Source organism: Nomascus leucogenys, chromosome 1a (genome assembly GCF_006542625.1).
Source record: "Nomascus leucogenys isolate Asia chromosome 1a, Asia_NLE_v1, whole genome shotgun sequence".
In the NCBI taxonomy this organism is placed as follows: Eukaryota; Metazoa; Chordata; class Mammalia; order Primates; family Hylobatidae; genus Nomascus; species Nomascus leucogenys.
The window spans coordinates 29,721,844-29,744,485 of NC_044381.1; the positions used below are offsets into that span (position 1 = coordinate 29,721,844).

A 22,642-nucleotide genomic window follows, 5' to 3' on the forward strand; every position below is an offset into this window, starting at 1 on the left:
AGAACTGTGCTACATACTGAGTTGAAATAAGACACCATCTCAAAGATTAAAGCCAAATTGACTTTGCCAGCCTATAGCCTTTAAAAATTTTTTCAGTCCTTCTCGACTTAACTCGTAAGTTCATGAGGATGGAAAGAGTATAATGAAGCCATCTCCTAGACCCAGAAAGAATGGGGCACAATAGCCTTTGTCTTTCTGGGGCCAGTGTCGCAGAATGTCATGCTTTTAGGAAACGTTGTATGTTGTGATTAACACATTTTGCAGAAGTGGGTGGGAGCTTTCGAATAATAACAGTAAGCATTTGTGCGTTCTTCTTGTAATGGCATTACAGTTATGATCTAACTGCAATGAGTTATGATCTGAAAATATTGAGTCATACATGAATTCCTGTTAGCTCAGAAAATATAGTCCCTCACTAAAGATTTTATTTTCCTTCTTTTTCCCATTTCCTTTACTTCGTATAAGAAAGTCACTTGCCTCCTGGGTGCAATGGAGACCTATATGAGTTCATAGCCAAGAGAATGTTTTTGGTTAGAAAAATAATAGTAGGAATTCCAAGCTGTGAACTGTTTCCTGAAGCTCTTTGGAAATAAGATTTGGCAAGTTTTGTCTGCCTTTGTCAAGTAAGCGTGAGCAGGCCTGCAGTTAATAGCAGGTGCAGACACATGATTCTCGGACCGTATTTTGTGGTCTAGTTTCAAGGCATGAGTTCTTTCCTGGGGTTAATTTTATTCAAGGAAGTTATCTGTCTGTTAGATCTGATATGTGCTCAGGCCAACATAGATTCTTTACCGTTTCTTCCTGCTCAACTGTGCTTCCTCTTTTATCTTTTCATTGAATTAAAAAGAAAATTATGAAATAGTTTCAACATGAAAAAAGGTACAGAGAATAACATAAAGAACACTCCTGGCTGGGTGTGATGGCTCACGCCTGCAATCCCAGCACTTTGGGAGGCTGAGGCAGCCAGATCATTGGAAGTCAGGAATTGGAGACCAGCTTGGCCAACATGGTAAGATACTGCCTCTACTAAAAATACAAAAATCAGCCAGGCATGGTGGCGTGCACCTGTAATCCCAGCTACGTGAGAGACCGAGACAGGAGAATTGCTTGAACCCGGGAGAGGGAGGTTGCAGTGAGCTGAGATCACACGACTGCACTCTAGCCTGGGTGACAGAGTGAGACTCTGTCTCAAAACAAACAAACAAACAAAAAGAACACTCCTGTACCATCATCCATCATTTTGCCATGCTGACTCCAGGTTCTATTTAAGAAATAAAACATTACAGGTACAGCTGATGCCACCTCTGTTTCCCTAGCTCTTAAAGATAACTCTTGTCTTGCAGTTGGATGTTTTAATCCTCTATATCATGTATACTTACATTCTATGAATAATGATATTTGGTACTGGCCTAAACGTATTCACATTGCGTAAGTGTGCATATTGGCTTGCCACTTCTTTCAGAATTATGTTCTTGAGATTTATCAATGTTGATACATGTGGAATCTGGTTAATTTTTGCCATAGTATTCTATTTTTATGCTAAACTTTTAAAAATCCATGTTTCTAGTCTTTGGCTTGTTTTTTCAGGTTGTGGTATGTTTGGATGCACAGAAAAGTAAAATTAAGTCATGAGCTAAATATCTGGATAATCCACGCTTTAAACTTGATGTTGAATTTGAATCGTGTGTGTTTTGTTAACCCTGTGATGTCAATCCATGCCTGATTGTGTAACTCCAACCAATATTCCTTTGAAAATGGAAATTTGTTTGTATTGACTACAGATTGCCAATATTATTCGTGAATACTGAGCACTGAATCTCGAATAAAGAACTAGTTTAAAAAGGATTCTAACAATGGCATTGACTGTTCTACCTTATTACTTATGGGTGGGTTCAGCCAATGTTTCTGTTAGAGACCAAAACCAAAAACAGTCAAATTAAACAAGGAATGAAACCCAACATACAGACTACTGATAAGACGGTCATATCATAAGATATGACATTGAATTGGTGTCTGCTAATGTAAAGGTTTATGCCCACAGCACATTTAACAAGGACCTATTTTTACATCCCTGGTCAACTACATTCCTGGGTTAAACAGTCATGCTGTAGGCCCTGCTGTGTGCCTGGAGTTTTGCTGAAGTGTGGGGCTTTTAAGACAAGGAGAATAAGCTTGCTCCAGAGTTAAGAAATTTAAACTCAAAATCCTAAAGATGTTGGAAAATCTATTGCCCTTGAAGATGTAAATTCATTCAGTTGGAGAAGACATATTATAAAAACAACAGACCCATTCACTGATTTGTACTCTTCAGGAGACAGATGACTGGTAATGGTGACAGTGGGTGAATGTTGGGTTTGGGGTTTTTAGAAACATCTGCACTTGGTGACTACTGTATCTAATTGGTGTGACAAACCTGGCACCCCATGTGTTTGGCACCATCTTGGGTCCTACTCAGCGTCAGGTGAACTGAGTGGCCTCTTCACTGCTTCAGAGTCTGAAGCAGATTGTAGTATGTGGACCAGACACAGAATATACCACCAAGCACATTGGCGCAAAGCATACTGGGAAGGGAGGCTTTGTGAACATGGTGCTGGTTCTCAAACCTCAGTGCTCAGAAGAATCTCCTGAGGATTCCTGGATCACACTCTTAAACTTCTCATCCAGTAGGTGTCGTGTGGCTGAGAATCTGCATTTTTTTTTTTTGTTTTTTTTCTGAGACCGAGTCTCACTCTGATGCCCAGGCTGGAGTGTATTGGCGCCATCTGGGCTCACTGCAACCTCGCCTCCCAGGTTCAAGCAATTTTCCTGCCTCAGCCTCCCTAGTAGCTGGGATTACAAGCACATGCCACCACGCCCACCTAATTTTTGTACTTTTAGTAGAGAGGGGGGTTTCGCCATGTTGGCCAGGCTCGTCTTGAACTCCTGACCTCAGCTGATCCACCCACTTTGGCTTCCCAAAGTGTTGGGATTACAGGTGTGAGCCACCATGCCCAGCCTGAATCTGCATATTTAAGAAGCACCACAGGTGATTCTGATACAGTAGCTGCCCAAACCGCACAGTGTTAGTGAATCTCGGTCATTTACAATTCTGCCATGATTTTGGTCATATTCAAGTGCAGCTGGTACCATTTTTAGTTAATATATTTTTAAAATAAAATCACTTCTTTTGGATAATTAAATTTAATTACAAGGGAAGCTATACCACTGCTGTAAAAACATCATCTGCTTTAAAGAGAAGGTACATAATGAATATACATTAAGATAAAGATGTATATGTCTGTGTGTGTGCACATATAAGTATACACATGCCTACCATAGGGAATGAGTTTTCCTTCAGGTTTTTCTACTTAAATGTCAACTTTGAGGCCAGTTAATATGTGTAAGATATATGTGTGTATATATGTCTATACATATAGACATATACATAAATACATACATGGATGCATATAGTATATCTATACCCAACCTATTATGCATATCATGTATGTTTCATCCACTTAGTATTATCTTTTATTTTGCAGTTTGGCAAATGCTCAGTAAAAGAAAGGGGTTAGAAGGGGAGAAAGGCATTTTATCCCAAGCCTTCAGGAATTAGGATGAGGATGTCTTCACCTTGTGGTGGGGAGTAATTATACCATTAGAGACAGCACAATGGAGTGTGGCCGATATGCTGTGTGATGATAGCCCTAGCTCTCTGCCTAGCAGAGGAAGGACATTTCAATAGAAGAAAAAGTTCAAGACCTTGCCGAGAAACAGAGAAAGGATGTTTGTCTTTTTAGGAAGTTGAAAACCCTGTTTGCAGACAAAAGCCCTCCAGTTTTGGCAGTAAACTTTCATGCAAGGGAAGAAAAAGGCAGGGGATGACATTATTGACAATTGTGAGGACTTACCATGTGCCAGGCACTGTGCGAGGGGCTTGGTACATATCCTCTAGTTTTAGTGCTTATAAAAACTCTGTGATATGTGCACAGCATTTTAAACTTTGCTGCATAGTTGAGAAAATGGAAGGATGGGGAATTTGAGTCATTTGCCCAGGGTTCTGTAGCTACCTCAGGTTCCCGTGACTGGAGAACTGGGGCACAGGGTGGCGGGGGAGAGTGAGTGACAAGAATCCTAACAATCTTATTTCCATTCAGTCTTTATAAAAGAAGTGGATTAACTACCACATTTTTAAGTTTTTCTTAAATTTATGTTACGCGAATCTGGTGTTTCTTGTTTTGTCCTGGGTTTATTTTGTTTTTGCTGTACAGTCTTGAATGTCTGTCATCTTGTAGGCCTAATGTTAAACACAAAAACACTTTACCTCCTATAGCTTTCAATTAAGACCTCTCAGTTTGTGTTTGTAATAGTTTTCCAGGCAAGTTCTCCGTAGGTTTGGCTTCTAGTGTGTTAACCTTTAGTTATAAAGTGAACCCAAAGAGAGAAAGTAAAAACAAAACACCTCACCTGTTTTTGCTTATGAATTACTCTCTATGGAAGGAACAATCATGAACACCTCTGCGTATCACAGAGGCCTACCTGAGTCTGGCGTTTAAGCGAGACCAGGTAGGTCCCTTTGAGAATTGTGAATGTGGGAATATGGGACTTTGGTGAAGAACCCATTCCAGAAGAGATGAATCAGCTGGACAAGTTCTTTCACAGAACCTTTAGGCAGGTTTCCTCAGAAATGCACATTCAGGATTATGCTTGGATATTGTGATGATCAGAATGATACTCAATCCCTTCTGCGTTTGGAATTCTCTTTAAAAGAAAACATCCCAGGCTGCTATTTCTCAGAGATAGTCCCAGCCACTTCTACACATTTTCTTGTGTAGTCTACATTATAATTTCACAGCAGTCTCTGATATGACAAATGTCAAAATAGCCCAACCTTCTCTAAACTTCAGAGATGTCTGATACGATATTGAATAAAACAATGCTCATAGAAACATCAAGAAAGGTGGATTTTCCCTGGATACTTTTTTCCTACTTGACAAACAAGAACGATGAAGCTGACCTCATGTCTTTTTCTCTTTGGAAGCCTGAACACTCAGAACCCAACTTGAGGCTCCTCAGCTATAGCAATTCTGACTTCATAGTCTGTAAATTATTGTTCTTTTTTTTCTTTAGCTTATGCTTTCTGCCCTAATTTATCTTTTCCCTGTTCTAATGAATTATTGTCCTATATCTGCTGTGCAGTTAGGTGACATATAACAGCAATTAAGTATATGAATTGGTACATATAAAGATTTGACTAAAACTCGATGTAAAAATAAGTGTTCTATGTTAAATTTCCAGTGTTAGAAACAGTGCTGACTTGAACAGAGTGACAGAATTCCATCTTTCCCTATTTTTGACAGCTTTAAACTTTGTATTTTCTTCCTTTCTTGTGAGCCATCATTAACTTGTTTCTCAGAGCCATTCCCCTATTCCCCATCTTGCAGACACAGACAGATTTGGGAATTTGCAGTCAGAGTTGTATTGGACACATCCCCCCAGCCCACATGAGATCCTTTTTATCTATTGCATATTAACTAGTTTTAAGTACAATATTCCTACTTCATTTAAAACCATTAATCAAAGAATGAGTTTGAAAATAAACAGAATGCAAACTTACAGTTAGAAATAATTGTAGTGTCCTTAGTTTTGGTTAGGAGTCGGTTTCTTGTTTGTTAAACTCAAGATTGTGAACAGTTTTAATTCACGTGTTTATTTCCAATACGGATTTCAGGTTTACATTTGAACTCAGAAATAAAGTTTTCTTTCTCATTACAGAGAACACTAAACTCTACATCTCCGCTGCCGAGCAAGGAGCTGGCTGAAGCCACAAAAACATTGCTGCATAGTCTTGGGACTCTGGCCCAGGAGGTAAGTTGTGTCTTTCCAGTACCAGAAAGTGGATCATCCACTGTATCAGTTTTTTTCATTCCTGAGTTTGGCAAGAGGTCCATTTGATTTGAATATCACATGGGATGTAATATCAATTTTTGAAGTGTAAGTGATGTAAAAAATAATGTTTTGATTTCCTTATTTTAGAAATAAACCTAAAACTTATAGATATCTCAGAGTTAATTGGTTAGTGGCTAACAGCTGGATATCTAGTTTAGAACCTTCTCCATTTTTTCTCTTTGCCCCTAGGTAATCATACATTTGTAAAGAGGAGAATTATCTCTGTCACCGCCCATGCACTGCTTTTGTCTGACCAGCAATTTCTCCATATTACTTCTTCAGTAGCAAGGCCAATCATTTTACCAACACACATGCTTGCTAACTAACAGGAATAACGTGGTACCCCTAATTCAGCCCTTTCCCTTGAAAGCATCTGGCTTCTGAGGTTCAACTATGGGAATATGGTCTCTTAATGAACATTAAGTTGAGTTTGCCTTTTAGGTCCACATGTTGACAAATGTATCAGAGTAATCTCTGTCCTAGGATCAGAGGGCCTGTAGGCACTTGCAAAAGCAGTTAGCTCTGACTCCCAGCCAGTGCGCACTCCACCTTTCTGGCTCCCAGCCTTGTCTCAAATTAGACTTGGAAGCGAGGAGCTGTCTGGTGTCCCCCTGCATAAGAAGCTGAGCCATGGGGCAGTGGTCACGAACAATACAGACTTTAACGTGTAGGACATTGGAAAATAATAATTTGTGGGGAAATTGTCTCAGACTTGGTCCAACCTTATTTTTAGCTATTTCTCTAATCCATTTTTCTTTTTTTGGTGCTTGTATCTAACCTACCCATTTTTTGGTGCTTGCATCATTTTTTCAAATATCAAAAATGAACTTTATGTATTCTAACAATGAAAGTATTGCATGTTCATTGTGGAAAATGCAGAACACTTGGAAAATACAAAAATGCTGAGATCAGACACTATTGATACGTTAGTGTATTTCTTCCTGTCCTGTTCTACTTTCTTTCTTTGAATTCTGCTCACGTGTTTCTGACTGATGAGGTTTGACTTTTGGGTTCCCTTTCCGGAGGAGAAGCCTTCTTTCAGCTTGCCATTTGTTACCCTGGTTATGAAGACTGGTGACCTTTTTTACTAGGTAGAGAAGCTGGACCAACTGGGGTTCTTCTAGGGGGAGAATGAGAAAGAGAAACTGTTTTGCAAGTCCGTAGCTATTTCTCTAGGGCCCTGTTCCCTGACATTGACATGCCTTGCATTGCTCTGCAGATCCCCTCCCAGCCCTCTGTCCCTTGTTCATTTCTAGCCTTAGAGAAAGAAAAGCAGGGTCTGTAACAGGGGAGGCTGCCTCTAAACTCAGGGTTTGGTTACAGCTGTTTTCACTTACATCACTGGCCCTGGTTTTTTTTTTTTTTTTTCTGGCATTAAAAAAAAAAAACTGCAAGCAGGTGATGTTCCCATTGCTGATGTGGTGGAAACTCTCCAAGTGAACAATACACGTTTTTCTTGGCAGCTGTTTCTTGTGCCCTGCTTGCTCCTGGTCCGGGACAAGCAAGGACCATCTGCTTCTTTCAATAGAACACCTCCAAATCCCTTTGATCACAAGTTACTCATTGTCTAACTTGCTATTTCTGTGAGATAAATGGGAGAAGATCAATAAATGCACTTGTTTATCCAGTCAGTGTGTGGAAAGTTGATAATTTTGACCAAAGCACAACCGTTGAAAGGAAAAGAAAAAGAGAGTGAATGTCTTCTGAGAAGCTGCTTTGGTTCAGACAGTGTCACCCATTTCCCTGTATACTCCACATGACAAACCTGAGTGGGTCTCATCGTGTCCATTTTGCAGATGGCACCAAGGCTCAGAAAAGTTAGGCAACTTTTCCAGCCACCCAATGAGTTAATTGACAAAACTGGGATTCAAACCCAGAACTGTTGGATTCCAAAGCCTGTGTTGTTGCCTGCTTCGTGAAAAACTCCAGTAGCAACTGGAATAGAAAGGAGAACCTTCCAAGAAAGAAAATATGCACTAGCAGAACCTGGAATTTGGGAGGAAATGAGGACTTGAGGAATAAGATGAATGAAAGCTGACATGAGTTTCACATCTGGGTGATGGGAAGCGAGGACAGCGAGGCAGCATCTCAGATGTCCACCCAGCACCGACCAGCTGCCTGGCATTGCTAGGTGTTGAGGACTCAGCAGTGAACACACTAACTTCTCTGTTCTCTTGGGGCGCTTATGGGGTGAGAGACAGAAACAAACAGTTCAGTGTACAATGCCACAGGAGGGATATATGCAGTGAAGAAAAAGCAGGGTAAGGGGCATAGAGCATGAGAAGGTGCTTTTTTAAAGGGGGTGATTAGGAAAGCTCTCTCTAAGGTGACAGTTGAACCTGAAGGAGATGATAGCATGCCTGTGGTGAGGGAAGGAAACTCTGAACAGGAAGAATGGCAGATACAAAGACACTGACGCTAGAGCATGCCTAAGGAATGTGTTTAAGGACCAGGGAAAGTGAGCAAGTGGTTGGGGGAGGAGAGGAGCTCGGAGCAGGAGGAGGTGAGTGCCATACAGGCCTGGCAAGACTTTGGATTCCCGCTGGGTGAGATGAGAATCCAGCGGAGGGCTTGAAGGAGGGGACATGATGTGATCTAGAGTTTAGACTGTTTACACTCTGGTTGTTGGGTTGAGAAGACACTGGGATGGGGGAAAGGGAGGACAAAGGACACTGTGCTGGATTGAGAAAGCAGTAAGTGGGTTTCATTCATTCACTGAACCGATGATGTTCAAATATCACCATCATCCACGGGCTAAAGGATGAAGAGCCATCCCTCCCTGAGAGTCAGGAAGCACTTCTCAGATAAAGTTTGGAGTGTGAGCTGGGGTGTAGGAGAAAGAGTAAGAGTTTACCCCTGAAATGGGTGCTGGGAAGAGTCAATAGTTTAGAATAACTCAATAATTTATGGTGCTTCTTCAGAAAGATTTGCTGGCTTTATGTGGGAAGAAATTTGTTTTTTTGATTGGGGAGTGGTGGGATGGTGGTGAGGCTGCCTATGGAAAGAGAAGTGAGTGTTTTGACTCACTATTGTTTAAAAATCTCTAGGGCTGTTCCAATAAGCAACAAAAGGCAAAATGACCTGGCTCTCTGTCCCTTTTCTGTCTGTATTCCCCGTACAGGTTATGAAAAGATAAAGTTGGGAAAAGCTGTCCGCCTCACCTAATTGTGTTCTTGTGGAGTGTGCTAGATGCCCCCTCTCTGGAGAAAAAAAATCCTTGTGGCCTCTGACCCACCTCTGGAGGCAGGAGGCAAAGCTTAGGACCTAGAGAGTGCTGGACCACGCCACTCACAGGAACCAGCAGGCTGTGAGGTTGAAATCTAGGCATATGGAGCTTTCCAGGCTGGGTGCAGGGCCTCGTGGCCCCTCCCCTCCCCTCTGTGCTCTATAGCTCAGTCTTCCCAGGCGGTGTGAACATGCAGTGACATTTCAAGGAAGACAGAGATTTATTAATGATTTACTGTGAAATGTTGGGAAATACAAAGTACTCTATAAATATTTCATAATAGCATTGGGGCCGAGAACTCCACAAAGTGCCAGAATACATTTGTATGTAAGACAGATCGCTGCCTGGGTCATTGATGCTTGTTGAGTGGCAGTCACAGACACAACCTTGGCTGCCTGGGGTTTCTGACTCACCCTGTTGGGGCTGTTCTGTGCAGGGCACCCTCTTGCGTGGCATAGGATTTGTGCCTCACCACACACTGTTTTAGCTTTCTTGTCTTGATGATGAGTAGAGGGCAGTGTCCAGACCATGGTATAAGCATCTACTGCCCCCCAGGGTTACCAAAACCAAGCCAAGTTGTGTCTCAGCGAGCTCCGTGAAACATGGAGAAGTTGAGTACTCAGAGACATGACATGACTTTTCAAAGGTTGTAAGCTGATAAGGGACATAGCTGGGGTTCAGACTCAAGTTTTTTTTTTTTTTTTAGACCGAGTCTTGCTCTTGTCACCCAGGCTAGAGTGCAGTGGCACTTGGCTCACTGCAACCTCTGCCTCCTGGATTCAAGCAATTCTCCTGCCTCAGCCTCCCCAGTAGCTGGGATTACAGGCACCTGACACCATACCTGGCCAACATTTTTGTATTTTCTTAGTAGAGACAGGGTTTCACCATGTTGGCCAGGCTGGTCTCGAACTCCTGACCTCAGGTGATCCACCCGCCTTGACCTCCCAAAGTGCTGGGATTACAGGTGTGAGCCAGCGCACCCGGCCCAGAGTCGAGTTTTTCACCTTACACTTTTTCATTGCCTGACACTTCACTGAGACCAAGATAGGGAACTTCACATACAGTCCCTTTTCTCCCAAGGGGGAGAGGGCTACTCAATTTCCACATTGGAGTTCGGGGAGTTTTAGAAGTGAGTCAGTTATGGAGGATGAGAGCAGTTCCTGATAGGCTCAACCACACTCAGATGTAGCTGTTCAGAGAAAGCATTCTCATCTATAAACTGGAAGATAATCCCGGTGAAAGAAAGCCCAGGTCCAGGGGCTTCACTAACTCCAGGCTGTGCTTCTCAAACTTTAGTGAGCATAGGAATCACCTGGGCATCGTGTGAAGCTGTAGATTTGAATTCTGCAGGTTGGCAGAGGGGTCTCAGAATCCGCATTTCCAAACAGTGTCTCCAGTAATGCTGATGCTGTTCATCCCTGGACCACAGATTGGGTAGCCAGGTTCTGGCAAGCTCATCCCAAGGCTTTGAGATGACATCAGACAAGATATGTTCTGGGACATGGCTTTTGAGAGGTCAAGAAAATAAGATGTTCCTTTCTCTTCTCATCCCCAACCCTTGCACTTCCTTTTCCTCCCTTCCCCTACCTTCCTTTTTCTCCCCATCCCTGATGCCAGCTGTTCAGCATGAGAAGCTGGAGTGACATGCGACAGGAGGTGATGTTTCTGACCAATGTGAACAGCTCCAGCTCCTCCACCCAAATCTACCAGGCCGTGTCTCGTATTGTCTGCGGGCATCCTGAGGGAGGGGGGCTGAAGATCAAGTCTCTCAACTGGTATGAGGACAACAACTACAAAGCCCTCTTTGGAGGCAATGGCACTGAGGAAGATGCTGAAACCTTCTACGACAACTCTACAAGTGAGTGTCTGTGCAGACCCCAGCGCTGTCCCCAACCCCATCCCTGCCTTAGTTCTGGCCTTGGCCTGTGTCGTCTCCTCCCTATGTAGCAGCATTAGATGTCTACATGCCCATTTGCCCACCAGACTGAGCTCTTCCTAGAGGAGAGAGGCTTCTCTTGAATAGCGACCTGTTCCCATTTCTCTGAATGCAGCCTGGCACATCTCAGGTGCACAGTAGTGTTTATCAATGGAATGAATGATTGACAGCCAACCTCCTGGTTTTCTGGGGGATGTAGAAAGGCGGCTTCCAGAGTGATCAAGAATGAGATAATGGCAGAAGGACAAATCCTGCAAGATCTCACTTATATATGGAATATATACAATGTAGAAAGTGTCAGTTTCACATGATGAATAAGTTCCTGGGATCTTGATGTACATCATGATGACTATAGTTAGTAACACTGTATGGTATACTTGAAATTTGCTAAGAGAGTAGATCTGAAGTGTTCACACTACATAAAAAAGGCAACTATGAGGTGATGGATTTATTAACAGCTTGATTGTTGTGATCCTTTTACAATGTATACATATATTAAAACATCACATTGTATACCTTAAATATATACAATTTTTATTTGTCAGTTATAACTCAAAAAAGCTAGAAAAGCATTTTTAAAAAGGATGATATACTGGTCTTAATATTACCATTGAGATAAGCTTTATAATAACATAAAAAGAAATAATAGTAATGATAATAGCAACAACAACAACAACAAAAAACTAACATTTCAGTAGAATTTGTTGTGCACTATGCATTCTGTTTAAGTTATCTCATTTTACCCTCATGATAACCCCGCAGGGAAGATTCTTTAACCCCACATTTCATAGGCTCAGAGAGGTTAAGTGCCTTGGTCAGAGACACATCAGAGTTAATCCACAAGAGCCAGGATTCAAGCCCAAATCTGCCTGGATCTGTGCTCTCTAAAATAACTGTTAGTGGTGGCGTGTGTGTTCTCACACTCAGACATTTGATCTGCTCTTTGTTTCGCATTCTTAGCTGCAAGGCAGTGTTAAAGAACCCCGTGTCTCCATATCCACTCCCCACACTTAAGCACTTTTGTGTGCCCGTGTGCCATATGCCTCGTGGCAGCAGGGATCCAATGTCACAGTTTTAGGCAATGGCATCCTTTTCGTCAAAAACTTGATGCAGGGGAAACTTTCTCCATTTCCAACCACAGGTGTGTCTTTCAGATACTGAGTGAGGCAGGTTTTGTACTTTATTGTAACACAAGAACCTTTTCTTCTCTGGAGTAAAGCACTCCAGACATTCGCAAGTTGCTTTACAAGCCTGAAGAGGATGGTATTGTAGGCACCTTTAATTAAATCCATCTCCTCCTCTCCCCCAGCTTGCAAGTTGACCCAAGGAAGCCTTCATTTCCGTGACAGATTTAATTGTGAGGGCATCCTCATTTAAAAAAAAATATATATATTATCTTTCCAGCATATAGAAGATACTTAGTATCTAAAAATCCCTGAAAAACTTAGAATGAATTTTTAAAAATCAGGGATCCTGCTGGATAACCAAACCCATTTGTCGTTACAACTGTTGTATTTGGGTTTTTGTTGAGTGTACATATACTGGTTTGTGTTAATTAAAGAGAATTTTTTTTTTTTTTTTTTTTTTTTTTTTGAGACGGAGTCTTGCTCTGTCGCCCAGGCTAGAGTGCAGTGGCGCGATCTCGGCTCACTGCAAACTCTGCCTCCCGGGTTCACACCGTTCTCCTGCCTCAGCCTCCCGAGTAGCTGGGACTACAGGTGCCCGCCACCATGCCCAGCTATTTTTTTTTTTTTTTTTTTTTGTATTTTGAGTAGAGACGGGCTTTCACTGTGTTAGCCAGGATGGTCTCGATCTCCTGACCTTATGATCCGCCTGCCTCGGCCTCCCAAAGTGCTGGGATTACAGGCATGAGCCACCACGCCCTGCTGAGAATTTTTTTTTTTTTTGGGGAGACAGAGTTTCGCTTTTGTTGCCCAGGCTAGAGTGCAGTGACACAATCTCGGCTCACCGCAACCTCTGCCTCCTGGGTTCAAGCGATTCTCCTGCCTCAGCCTCATGCGTCACCATGCCCAGCTAATTTTGTATTTCTAATAGAGACAGGGTTTCTCCATGTTGGTCAGGCTGGTCTCGAACTCCCAACCTCAGGTGGTTTGCCCGCCTTGGCCTCCCAAAGTGCTAGGATTGCAGGCGTGAGCCACTGTGCTCGGCCCCAAATTTTGGTTTTTGCTTGAAAGCTGAGGTCTGAATTAAGCCTTCTGGTTGCCCCTCAAGAGTCAGTTTAAATGTTGGTCGTGTTAGTTGTCAGTGAAAACAATGGTGAGGCTGGCATGAGAGTGTGAATCTGGAGTTAGGAGGGCTTATGCTTCACGAAAACATTTTTCCAGATCAGCTCAGTTGTGAGTTATCCGTCATTGATGTTATAATAAGCTCTGATTATTTATCAAGCATCATTCTTTATAGATATCTCAGTTTAATCTGAGGTAATCTCCACATCTCTCCAAATAGGTGTTATGAATTTTACTTTTACAGAGGAGCCAACTGAGGCTCAGATAAGTTACTTATTATATGACTATTAGTGGTAGAGGTGGGATTTGAACTCAGAACTGTCTGGCTCCAAAGCCCTTGTAAGTTTCTATCAGTATATGACCATGCATGTGAGCATTTGTCTCTCCTATTCTTTGTAGCTCCTTACTGCAATGATTTGATGAAGAATTTGGAGTCTAGTCCTCTTTCCCGCATTATCTGGAAAGCTCTGAAGCCGCTGCTCGTTGGGAAGATCCTGTATACACCTGACACTCCAGCCACAAGGCAGGTCATGGCTGAGGTAAGCTGCCCCCAGCCCAAGACTCCCTCCCCAGAATCTCCCCAGAACTGGGGGCAAAAAACTCAAGGTAGCTTCAGAGGTGTGCGCTAAGTATACTCACAGCTCTTCTGGGGTTCCCAGAGTGAAAACCTCAAGTCTGATGCAGACAAGAGCTGGGCCAGCTCCCCAGTCCTGGGTATAGCATCATAGTTACAAGCAGGCATTTCTTGGGGATGGGGAGGACTGGCGCAGGGCTGCTGTGATGGGGTATCTTTTCAGGGAGGAGCCAAAGCGCTCATTGTCTCTGCTTCTCCTCCTTTTTCTGCGGTCCCTGGCTCCCCACCTGACTCCAGGTGAACAAGACCTTCCAGGAACTGGCTGTGTTCCATGATCTGGAAGGCATGTGGGAGGAACTCAGCCCCAAGATCTGGACCTTCATGGAGAACAGCCAAGAAATGGACCTTGTCCGGGTGAGTGTCCCTCCCATTATTACCATGTGCCTGCTTGATACTGGAGAGGTTTCTGGCCACTTTCCCAGGTGTGAGTGAGGTGAGAATTCTTTCAGTTTATCTAGCTGGGGGAATGTAGTGAGCATAGCTAAAGTCACAGGGCACCACCTCTCCAGAAGTACAGGCCATGGTGCCGAGATAACGCTGTGCATATCAGCATCCATGCCACTCATGGTCAAATAGCAGTTTTCTGCAAAACTTAGTGAGGGCTGGTGTTTGGAAGTAGAGTTGGGTAATTGCAGGACCCTGACTATTTTCATTTTTGGCTGCAGCCTCTCAGCCAGCCACAGCATCTTCATTACGTCCCTATGTCTTGGTAGGTTTTGGAAAGAGGTGTGGCAGCAAAAGCATCATGTTACATGTAGACTGGCCTGAGATACTCATTCTCAGGGCACTGCGTGAATGATGAGCTGCTGTTACTGTGTGGAGGGGAAATGCACTTAGTGCTTCAGAGCCACTTGAAAGGGGTAAGTGCTCTAGAGACAATTGGATTCAAATGTGGAGCAGGCTGAGCAAGAACAGAATGTCTCCTTTGCCTGAGCCTGAGTGCTGTTAATCACATCTTCCTGCCTTGGGCTGAGTTAGAGAATCATAAGACTATTTCCTATTTCGATGGTGAGGGAGGCCTCTTCCTTTTGTCTCTGCTCCCCTTAAGAAGCAGGTGAGGATTTTGCTAGGTTTCTTGTTTTGAACCTTATTGACTTTAAGGGCAGCTGGGTTTTAGAGGCTGTACCTACCTGGTGGGAACACTTCCAAAGTTTAGGACTATTCCCTGATCCGCTGGGAGGCAGGTTACTGAGGAAGTACCTTTAAAAACAAAGGTACTGAGAAAAGCATAAACAGTGATCTGTATGGATTCACACTGACTAATAATACAGCTCATGCCATTAAAGTGGGGTCTCTTCTCTAAAGGAGGGTTATATGATCGAGCCCAGTAGACCTAAGTGTGGCTTCAGGCCTTTTCTTCCTGGTCCTCTCCTTGGAATCCATATTTCTACTAGTTGGACTTTTTCTGTTTGTCTGGCTCTCAGAGGGTTATAGGAGGCCCTGTGAAGTGACTCAGTGAATTTTGATTTGTGGGCAAATAGATGCTTCCTTAGTCTGAAACTGAGTTTGCCTTAGATGCTCCAACTCTTCATAAGCTCCCAGTTCTTAGAGGACAAGATCCTTGTAAACATGGCAGTGGCATTCATCAGGAATCTAGCTGGGAAAATCCAGTGTGTGCACTTGGAAATGAGGGAGCTGGAGCCGGAGAGAAAGGCATGGGCATGCCCTGGAGGGACTTGTGTGTCAAGCTGAGGACCTTTACTTTAAGCTCTAGGGGACCAGGCAAGGGGAGATGTAGATACATTACTCTGATGGGGTGGATGAATTGAAGAGGGACGAGGCAAGAATGAAGGCAGAGACCAGGGAGGAGGCTCTCCAAGTGGCCAAGGCATAAAGCAAGAAATGAGGCCTGGTGACTGCTTAGTGGTTGAGCAGTGAAAGAGGGAGGCATCGAAGCGAGTCTTGATTTCTAGCTGGGTGGGTGGTAGCGATGTCCAGTAGGCCAGTGGCTACTGAGGTCTGCAGTGGAGGAGGGTGGTTGGGCTGGAGATAGATGATGAGGGAGTCATCAGCCTGTGGGTGGAAGAAAAGGGAACCTCTTCCAACTGTTTTCTTCGCTTCTTCCCTCTCTCTCTCTCTTTTTTTGACAGAGTCTTGCTCTGTCACTCAGGCTGAAATGCAGTGGCATGATCTTGGCTCACCACAGCCTCCGCCTCCCAGGTTCAAGCAATTCTCCTGTCCCAGCCTCCAGAGTAGCTGGGATTACAGGCACGTGTCACTGTGCCCAGCTAATTTTTGTATTTTTAGTGGAGTCGGGATTTCACCATGTTGGCCGACTGATCTTGAACTCCTGACCTCAAGTAATCCACCTGCCTCAGCCTCCCAAAGTGCTGGGATTACAGGCATGAGTCACCACGCCCAGCCTTCCTTCCCTCTCTTAAAGAGTGTTTATTTAATTCCACAGACATGAGCTTGTCACCCCTTGCAGCCTGGCATCTCCTACACGAGGTGATGGCTGAGGCTTCTGCTTCTGCTGGGGTAGCTCTGATCTTCTGCATTCTCTGGCACTGTCTACCTGTGTTGCCTCACCCCATAGGTCCAGGGCACCTCTCTTGGGCGGGTCATGGAACCCTCTGACACTGATTTGCTCTCTTTTCTGAGCTGCTTTTAGCCCCCCATCCTTGGGCCTTGTTTTTTCTCTGCCTCCACCCCTGCGGGCAGTCTTAGGTCTCCTGCCCCCCGCGAGCACCCTAGAGAGGCCACATGCTCAGCGATCTCAGCGGGCACATCTTTCTAGTCTTGCTGTTCTTTTTGGCCACGTTGTTCAGAAGCCATACGGGGCAGGGCCGACTTCACCCTAAAGGCTGCATCTCTTCACTCTGCTTTTGTTTGTTCCAAATAAAGTGGCTTCAGAATTGCTAACCCTGGCCTCTGTGAACTTGTGAGGTACAATTTTGTGTCTGTTATGTTAACAAAAATACATACATACCTTCCTGGTGATGGTATAAATTGCTATTCTCTATTGGAAAGCAATTTGGAATGAAAATTTCAAGAACCATTTTAAAATGTGCTATCCTGTGTACCGCCATTCCACCCACCCCCAGGGATGTAACCTACTGAAATAATTTCAGAGAAGTCACCATATGAGAGAAAAGGTTATTGCTATATTGTTATTGTGAGAAATTAGAAATAGACTAAATGTTCAGCACTATAGGAATAATTAATGAAATTATGTATACTCTATAAAATCATTATGCTCCCATTAAAATAATAAATACAAAGCTGCAAGGGGGGAAAAACTTATAATGTTAGTGAAAATAAGACCAATTTTTTTAAAAACCAGCAGTTTTCAGACCCTTAGAGACTCCAATTCGGTAGAACCAGGGCTTCATCTTCTCTCTTGAAGCTGTGACAGGAGTTGCAAATGAGTCTCCTTTTTGCTGAGTTTGCAGCTGCTGTTTTTCTGGCAGCACATCTGTGCAGGCCTCTGCCTTGGCCCCTCTGGATCTGCTCATCGAGCAGCGGATTGATCTGTCCTTCTCTTTCGCGTTGACCCATGTGAGGAACAAGAAATGGAAACAGGCCTCCTTTGCATCATGACCTGTACGTCCTGCAATTGGAAAAGAGTGTACTTCAGTTGTTTTAACCAGCAGCATTATTTTTCTAAACTAATCAGTAAGAAGGAATTGGGTTTTATGTGGGATTAACAGACTGGGTCTCAAAAGAGGAAGGTGACAGAACACAGTGGGGAGGGAGAGGTTCACTAGAAACAGAGGGCCTGTGCTTTCATTCTGGCTTTGCTACTTAATAGCTGTGTGACCTAATCTTACAGACTTAACCTCTCTGAACTTCAATTTTCTCATGTATAAAATGGGAAATATTAAAGGATACTCACTGGGCTGGTGGCTTGTGCCTGTCATCATCCCAGCACTTTGGGAGGCTGAGGTGGGAGGATCGCTTGAGCCCAGGTGTTCAAGACCAGCCCAGGCAACATGGCAAGACTCTGTCTCTATGAAAAAATTAAAAATTAGCCAGGTATGGTGGTGTGCACCTGTAGTCTTAGCTACTTGGTAGGCTGAGATGGGAGGGTCATTTGGGCTTGGGAGGTCAAGGCTGCGGTGAGCTGTGATTCCACCACTACACTCCAGCCCGGTCGACAGAGCGAGACACTGAATCAAAACGACAACAAAAGGCAAAAAAATAAAAGTGCCCTCTTTATGGAGTTGTGTGAGGTGAAGCATATACACTATTCAACATAGTAACTATATAAAGGAAGCGTTGTTGTTGTTACTGTAGTTAATACTGTTAAGTGAGATGTTTTGTATAGTGAAAAGCATATGGACTCTGAATTCAGACTGGTCTGATTTTGAGTCTCAGCTCCACATCTAGAAATACTCTGACCAAGCCCTGGTTAAAATCATGTTTTTTTTTTCCTTCAGCCTCAGTCTTCTCACATATAAAATAGGGACACTGTCATCTACCTCAGTTTTCTGTGCGGATAAAACAACGGCAGTGTATATGCAAGTATTTTGTAAATTTTATAGTGCTCCTCAAGATTTAGTTGGTGTTTACTACTTGTACTTTCTCACTGGAATGGCAGATGCTGTTGGACAGCAGGGGCAATGACCACTTTTGGGAGCAGCAGTTGGATGGCTTAGATTGGACAGCCCAAGACATCGTGGCGTTTTTGGCCAAGCACCCAGAGGACGTCCAGTCCAGTAATGGTTCTTTGTACACCTGGAGAGAAGCTTTCAACGAGACTAACCAGGCAATCCGGACCATATCTCGCTTCATGGAGGTGAATCTGTTGCTTGGATCATTTAGAAAAGACTTAACGGCTTCTTTCTCTGAAACGTTACAATAAGGTTCAGGCAGGAGGCAAGTTTAGAAATAATGTATAGTCTCATTTACAAAAGTATCCCTCAAGCCTGACACAGGATTTGGTAACAAAAGGCATTCAATAAATGTTAGTAGAGTGGCTGAATGAGTAAATAAACTCTAGCTTTAGTAAATTAGCTTATTCTATTTAGGCTCAAGAGAATATTTCTACCCATTTTCTTCTAGGTTTTCCTATCTCAGTGACTAATGGTAGCAAAGCATTCCCTTAAAAAGGCATTATTTGTGAAACTTACCTAAAATCTAATTCAGGTCCAATTACATTTTTAAAATTTTATATTAAAAATTATATCAGTAGGGATGGGTAAGAGGTGTTTTGGTCTGTTTAGTTGGTTGGTTAGTTGCTGACTCAGAATTGCTAAGAAAACAGAAAAGTAAGATAAGATCATTATTTTAACCTTTTTTCCTCCACAGAATCAATAAATAATATATCTCTAAATTACTCTTAGAATTTCTCTTAAATTGCAGTGAAAAACCAAAATCCTCCATTCTTGGTTGAAGATTGGAAAACTACGTTAGAGAGGATTAGAGAGAGAGGATGAGCAATGGTGTAGTCAGCCCTTGCCTCCTTAGTGTAGGATTTGTCTCAGCCACTGCTTGTTGTCCTGGCTGCCAACGTTCTCACGAAGGCTGTTCTTCTATCAGTGTGTCAACCTGAACAAGCTAGAACCCATAGCAACAGAAGTCCGGCTCATCAACAAGTCCATGGAGCTGCTGGATGAGAGGAAGTTCTGGGCTGGTATTGTGTTCACTGGAATTACTCCAGGCAGCATTGAGCTGCCCCATCATGTCAAGTACAAGATCCGAATGGACATTGACAATGTGGAGAGGACAAATAAAATCAAGGATGGGTAAGTGGAATCCCATCACACCAGCCTGGTCCTGGGGAGGTCCAGAGCACCTATTAGGACAAGAGGTACTTTATTTTAACTAAGAATTTGGTAGAAATTTCAACAACAACAAAAAAACTCAACTTGGTGTCATGATTTTGGTGAAATTGGTACATGCTTTGCCGGAAGGTTTTTCATAGGTCATAAAATATCAGTATCTTTTGATTTAGCATTTCCACTCAAGGGTATTCCAGGAATTTTGGTGGCAGGCACCTGTAATCCCAGCTACTCAGGAGGCTGAGGCAGGAGAATCGCCTGAACCCAGGAGGCGGAGGTTGCCGTGAGCCAAGATCACGTCATTGCACTCCAGCCTGGGCAATAAGAGTGAAACTCCATCTCAAAAAAAAAAAAAAAAAAAAAAAAATACAAAAAAGGAAAAAGGGGCTTGGTAAGAGTAGTAGGGTTTTGGGTGATTTTTTTTTTTTTTTTAATTGTATGGTTCGAAAGGAATGATTGATTACCTGTGGTTTGGTTTTAGGTACTGGGACCCTGGTCCTCGAGCTGACCCCTTTGAGGACATGCGGTATGTCTGGGGGGGCTTCGCCTACTTGCAGGATGTGGTGGAGCAGGCAATCATCAGGGTGCTGACAGGCACCGAGAAGAAAACTGGTGTCTATATGCAACAGATGCCCTATCCCTGTTACGTTGATGACATGTAAGTTACCTGCAAGCCACTGTATTTAAACAGTTTATACTGTGCCAGATGGGGGTGTGTATATGTGTGTGCATGTGCATGCATGTGTGAATGATCTGGAAATAAGATGCCAGATGTAAGTTGTCAACAGTTGCAGCCACATGACAGACATACCTATATGTGCACACACTAGTAAACCTCTTTCCTTCTCACCCATGGTTGCCACTTTTATCTTTTTATTTTTATTTTTATTTTTTTTGAGATGGAGTCTCGCTCTGTCGCCCAGGCTGGAGTGCAGTGGCTCGATCTCGGCTCACTGCAACCTCTGCCTCCCGGGTTCAAGCGATTCTCCTGCCTCAGCCTCCACAGTAGCTGGGACTACAGGCTCATGCTGCCACGCCTGGCTGATTTTTTGTATTTTAGTAGAGACAAGGTTTCACCATGTTGCCCAGGCTGGCCTTGAACTCCTGAGCTCAGGCAATCCACCCTCCTCGGCCTCCCAAAGTGCTGGGATTACAGGTGTGAGCCACTGCGCCCAGCCCACCACTTTAATTTTTTACACTGTACCCTTTTGGTCAAAATTTGCTCAATCTGCAAGCTTAAAATGTGTCATGACAAACACATGCAAGCACATACTCACACATACCCCCAGACGCAGAAACAGCGTCTAAACTATAAAAGCACAGTTTATGTAAATGTGTGTACTTCTTCTCCCTAGGTGGTAAACCACATTTCAAAACAACCCAAATAAAACTGAACAAAGCTTCTTCCTCTTAGACTTTTTAGAAAATCTTTTAGTGCTGAGTCACTAAGCTGCCAAGTTCTCATTGTGGGAACTATGCCTTTGGATGTAATGATTTCTTCTAAGAGAATGGGCGGAGGTGTAGTTATTGCAAATATCTGAAATATGTAATGTTTCTTCCAGATTCTGGAAATTCTCTTATTCTCTGTTGGTGTTGGTGGTGGTGGTGGGATGTGTGTGTGTGTGGCGGGGGGCGGGGGGATCAGGATGAGGGAGCTGGATTCTCCTTGTATTGGTTCTCTGTTTTGCATTGAATAGTGTGTTTCCTTATATGGCTATCTATAGCTTTTCAAGGTCACCAGAAATTATCCTGTTTTTCACCTTCTAAACAATTGGATGGAATTTTTCAAAGGAAGACTTTTACAAAGACCCCTAAGCTAAGGTTTACTCTAGAAAGGATGTCTTAAGACGGGGCACAGGAGTTCAGAGGCATTAAGAGCTGGTACCTGTTGTCATGTAGTATGTGCCTGCACGGTAAAGCTTTGATGTGAACCTCAAGTTCAGGGTCCCAAATCTGTGTCCCTTTTACTTTGCACATCTGCATTTTCTATTCTAGCTTGGAATCTGAAACGTTGACAAGAGCTGCCTGAAATGTATGACTGTGCTGTGATTAGAGTTACGATAAGCAAGTCAATAGTGAGATGACCTTGGAGATGTTGAAATTTTGTGAGAGAATGAGTTGTTTTTTTGTTTTGGTTTTTAGCACTTTAAAATAATCTACTTTTACTTTAAGTATGGTTCACAGTTACCTAGTTACTGAAGCAAGCCCCCAAAGAAATTTGGTTTGGCAACACTTTGTTAGCCTCATTTTTCTCTCTACATTGCATTGCTCGTGAAGCATTGGATCATACATACATTTCAGAGTCCAGAGGGCCTTTCCTTCTGTGGCCCAGATGTGGTGCTCCCTCTAGCATGCAGGCTCAGAGGCCTTGGCCCATCACCCTGGCTCACGTGTGTCTTTCTTTCTCCCCTTGTCCTTCCTTGGGGCCTCCAGCTTTCTGCGGGTGATGAGCCGGTCAATGCCCCTCTTCATGACGCTGGCCTGGATTTACTCAGTGGCTGTGATCGTCAAGGGCATCGTGTATGAGAAGGAGGCGCGGCTGAAAGAGACCATGCGGATCATGGGCCTGGATAACAGCATCCTCTGGTTTAGCTGGTTCATTAGTAGCCTCATTCCTCTTCTTGTGAGCGCTGGCCTGCTGGTGGTCATCCTGAAGGTAAGGCAGCCTCACTCACTCTTCCCTGCCAGGGAACTCCGAAATAGCTCAACACGGGGTAAGGGAGGAGGAGATGAAAAAAATCCAAGCCTCTGGTAGAAAAGGGGTCATACCTGTCATTTCCTGCAATTTCGTCAATTTATGGTTGGGGAAAGTGGGGCCCAGAGAGGGGCAGTGACTTGCCCAGGGTCAACCCAGCCGGGTAGCAGCTAAGCAGGATGAGAGTGCAGGGTTCATGCTTTCCAGATAACCACATGCTCAACTGTGCCATGCTGTCTAGTTGGTAGTGGTTC

At 43.6% G+C, this 22,642-nt stretch overlaps 1 protein-coding gene across 3 annotated transcripts in view; it reads left to right on the forward strand.

Annotated features, from left to right (window-relative positions):
• The window catches only part of ABCA1 (ATP binding cassette subfamily A member 1), a 147,369-nt gene that overhangs the window by 77,200 nt on the left and 47,527 nt on the right, over window positions 1-22,642 (forward strand). For all 3 annotated transcript variants that reach the window (XM_030826599.1, XM_030826653.1, XM_030826715.1), the window contains 8 exons: window positions 5,755-5,847; window positions 10,772-11,012; window positions 13,736-13,875; window positions 14,208-14,324; window positions 18,511-18,708; window positions 19,452-19,657; window positions 20,175-20,351; window positions 22,127-22,349. In XM_030826599.1, the coding sequence (XP_030682459.1) occupies window positions 5,755-5,847; window positions 10,772-11,012; window positions 13,736-13,875; window positions 14,208-14,324; window positions 18,511-18,708; window positions 19,452-19,657; window positions 20,175-20,351; window positions 22,127-22,349 (1,395 nt within the window). The remainder of the gene's footprint in view (window positions 1-5,754; window positions 5,848-10,771; window positions 11,013-13,735; window positions 13,876-14,207; window positions 14,325-18,510; window positions 18,709-19,451; window positions 19,658-20,174; window positions 20,352-22,126; window positions 22,350-22,642) is intronic.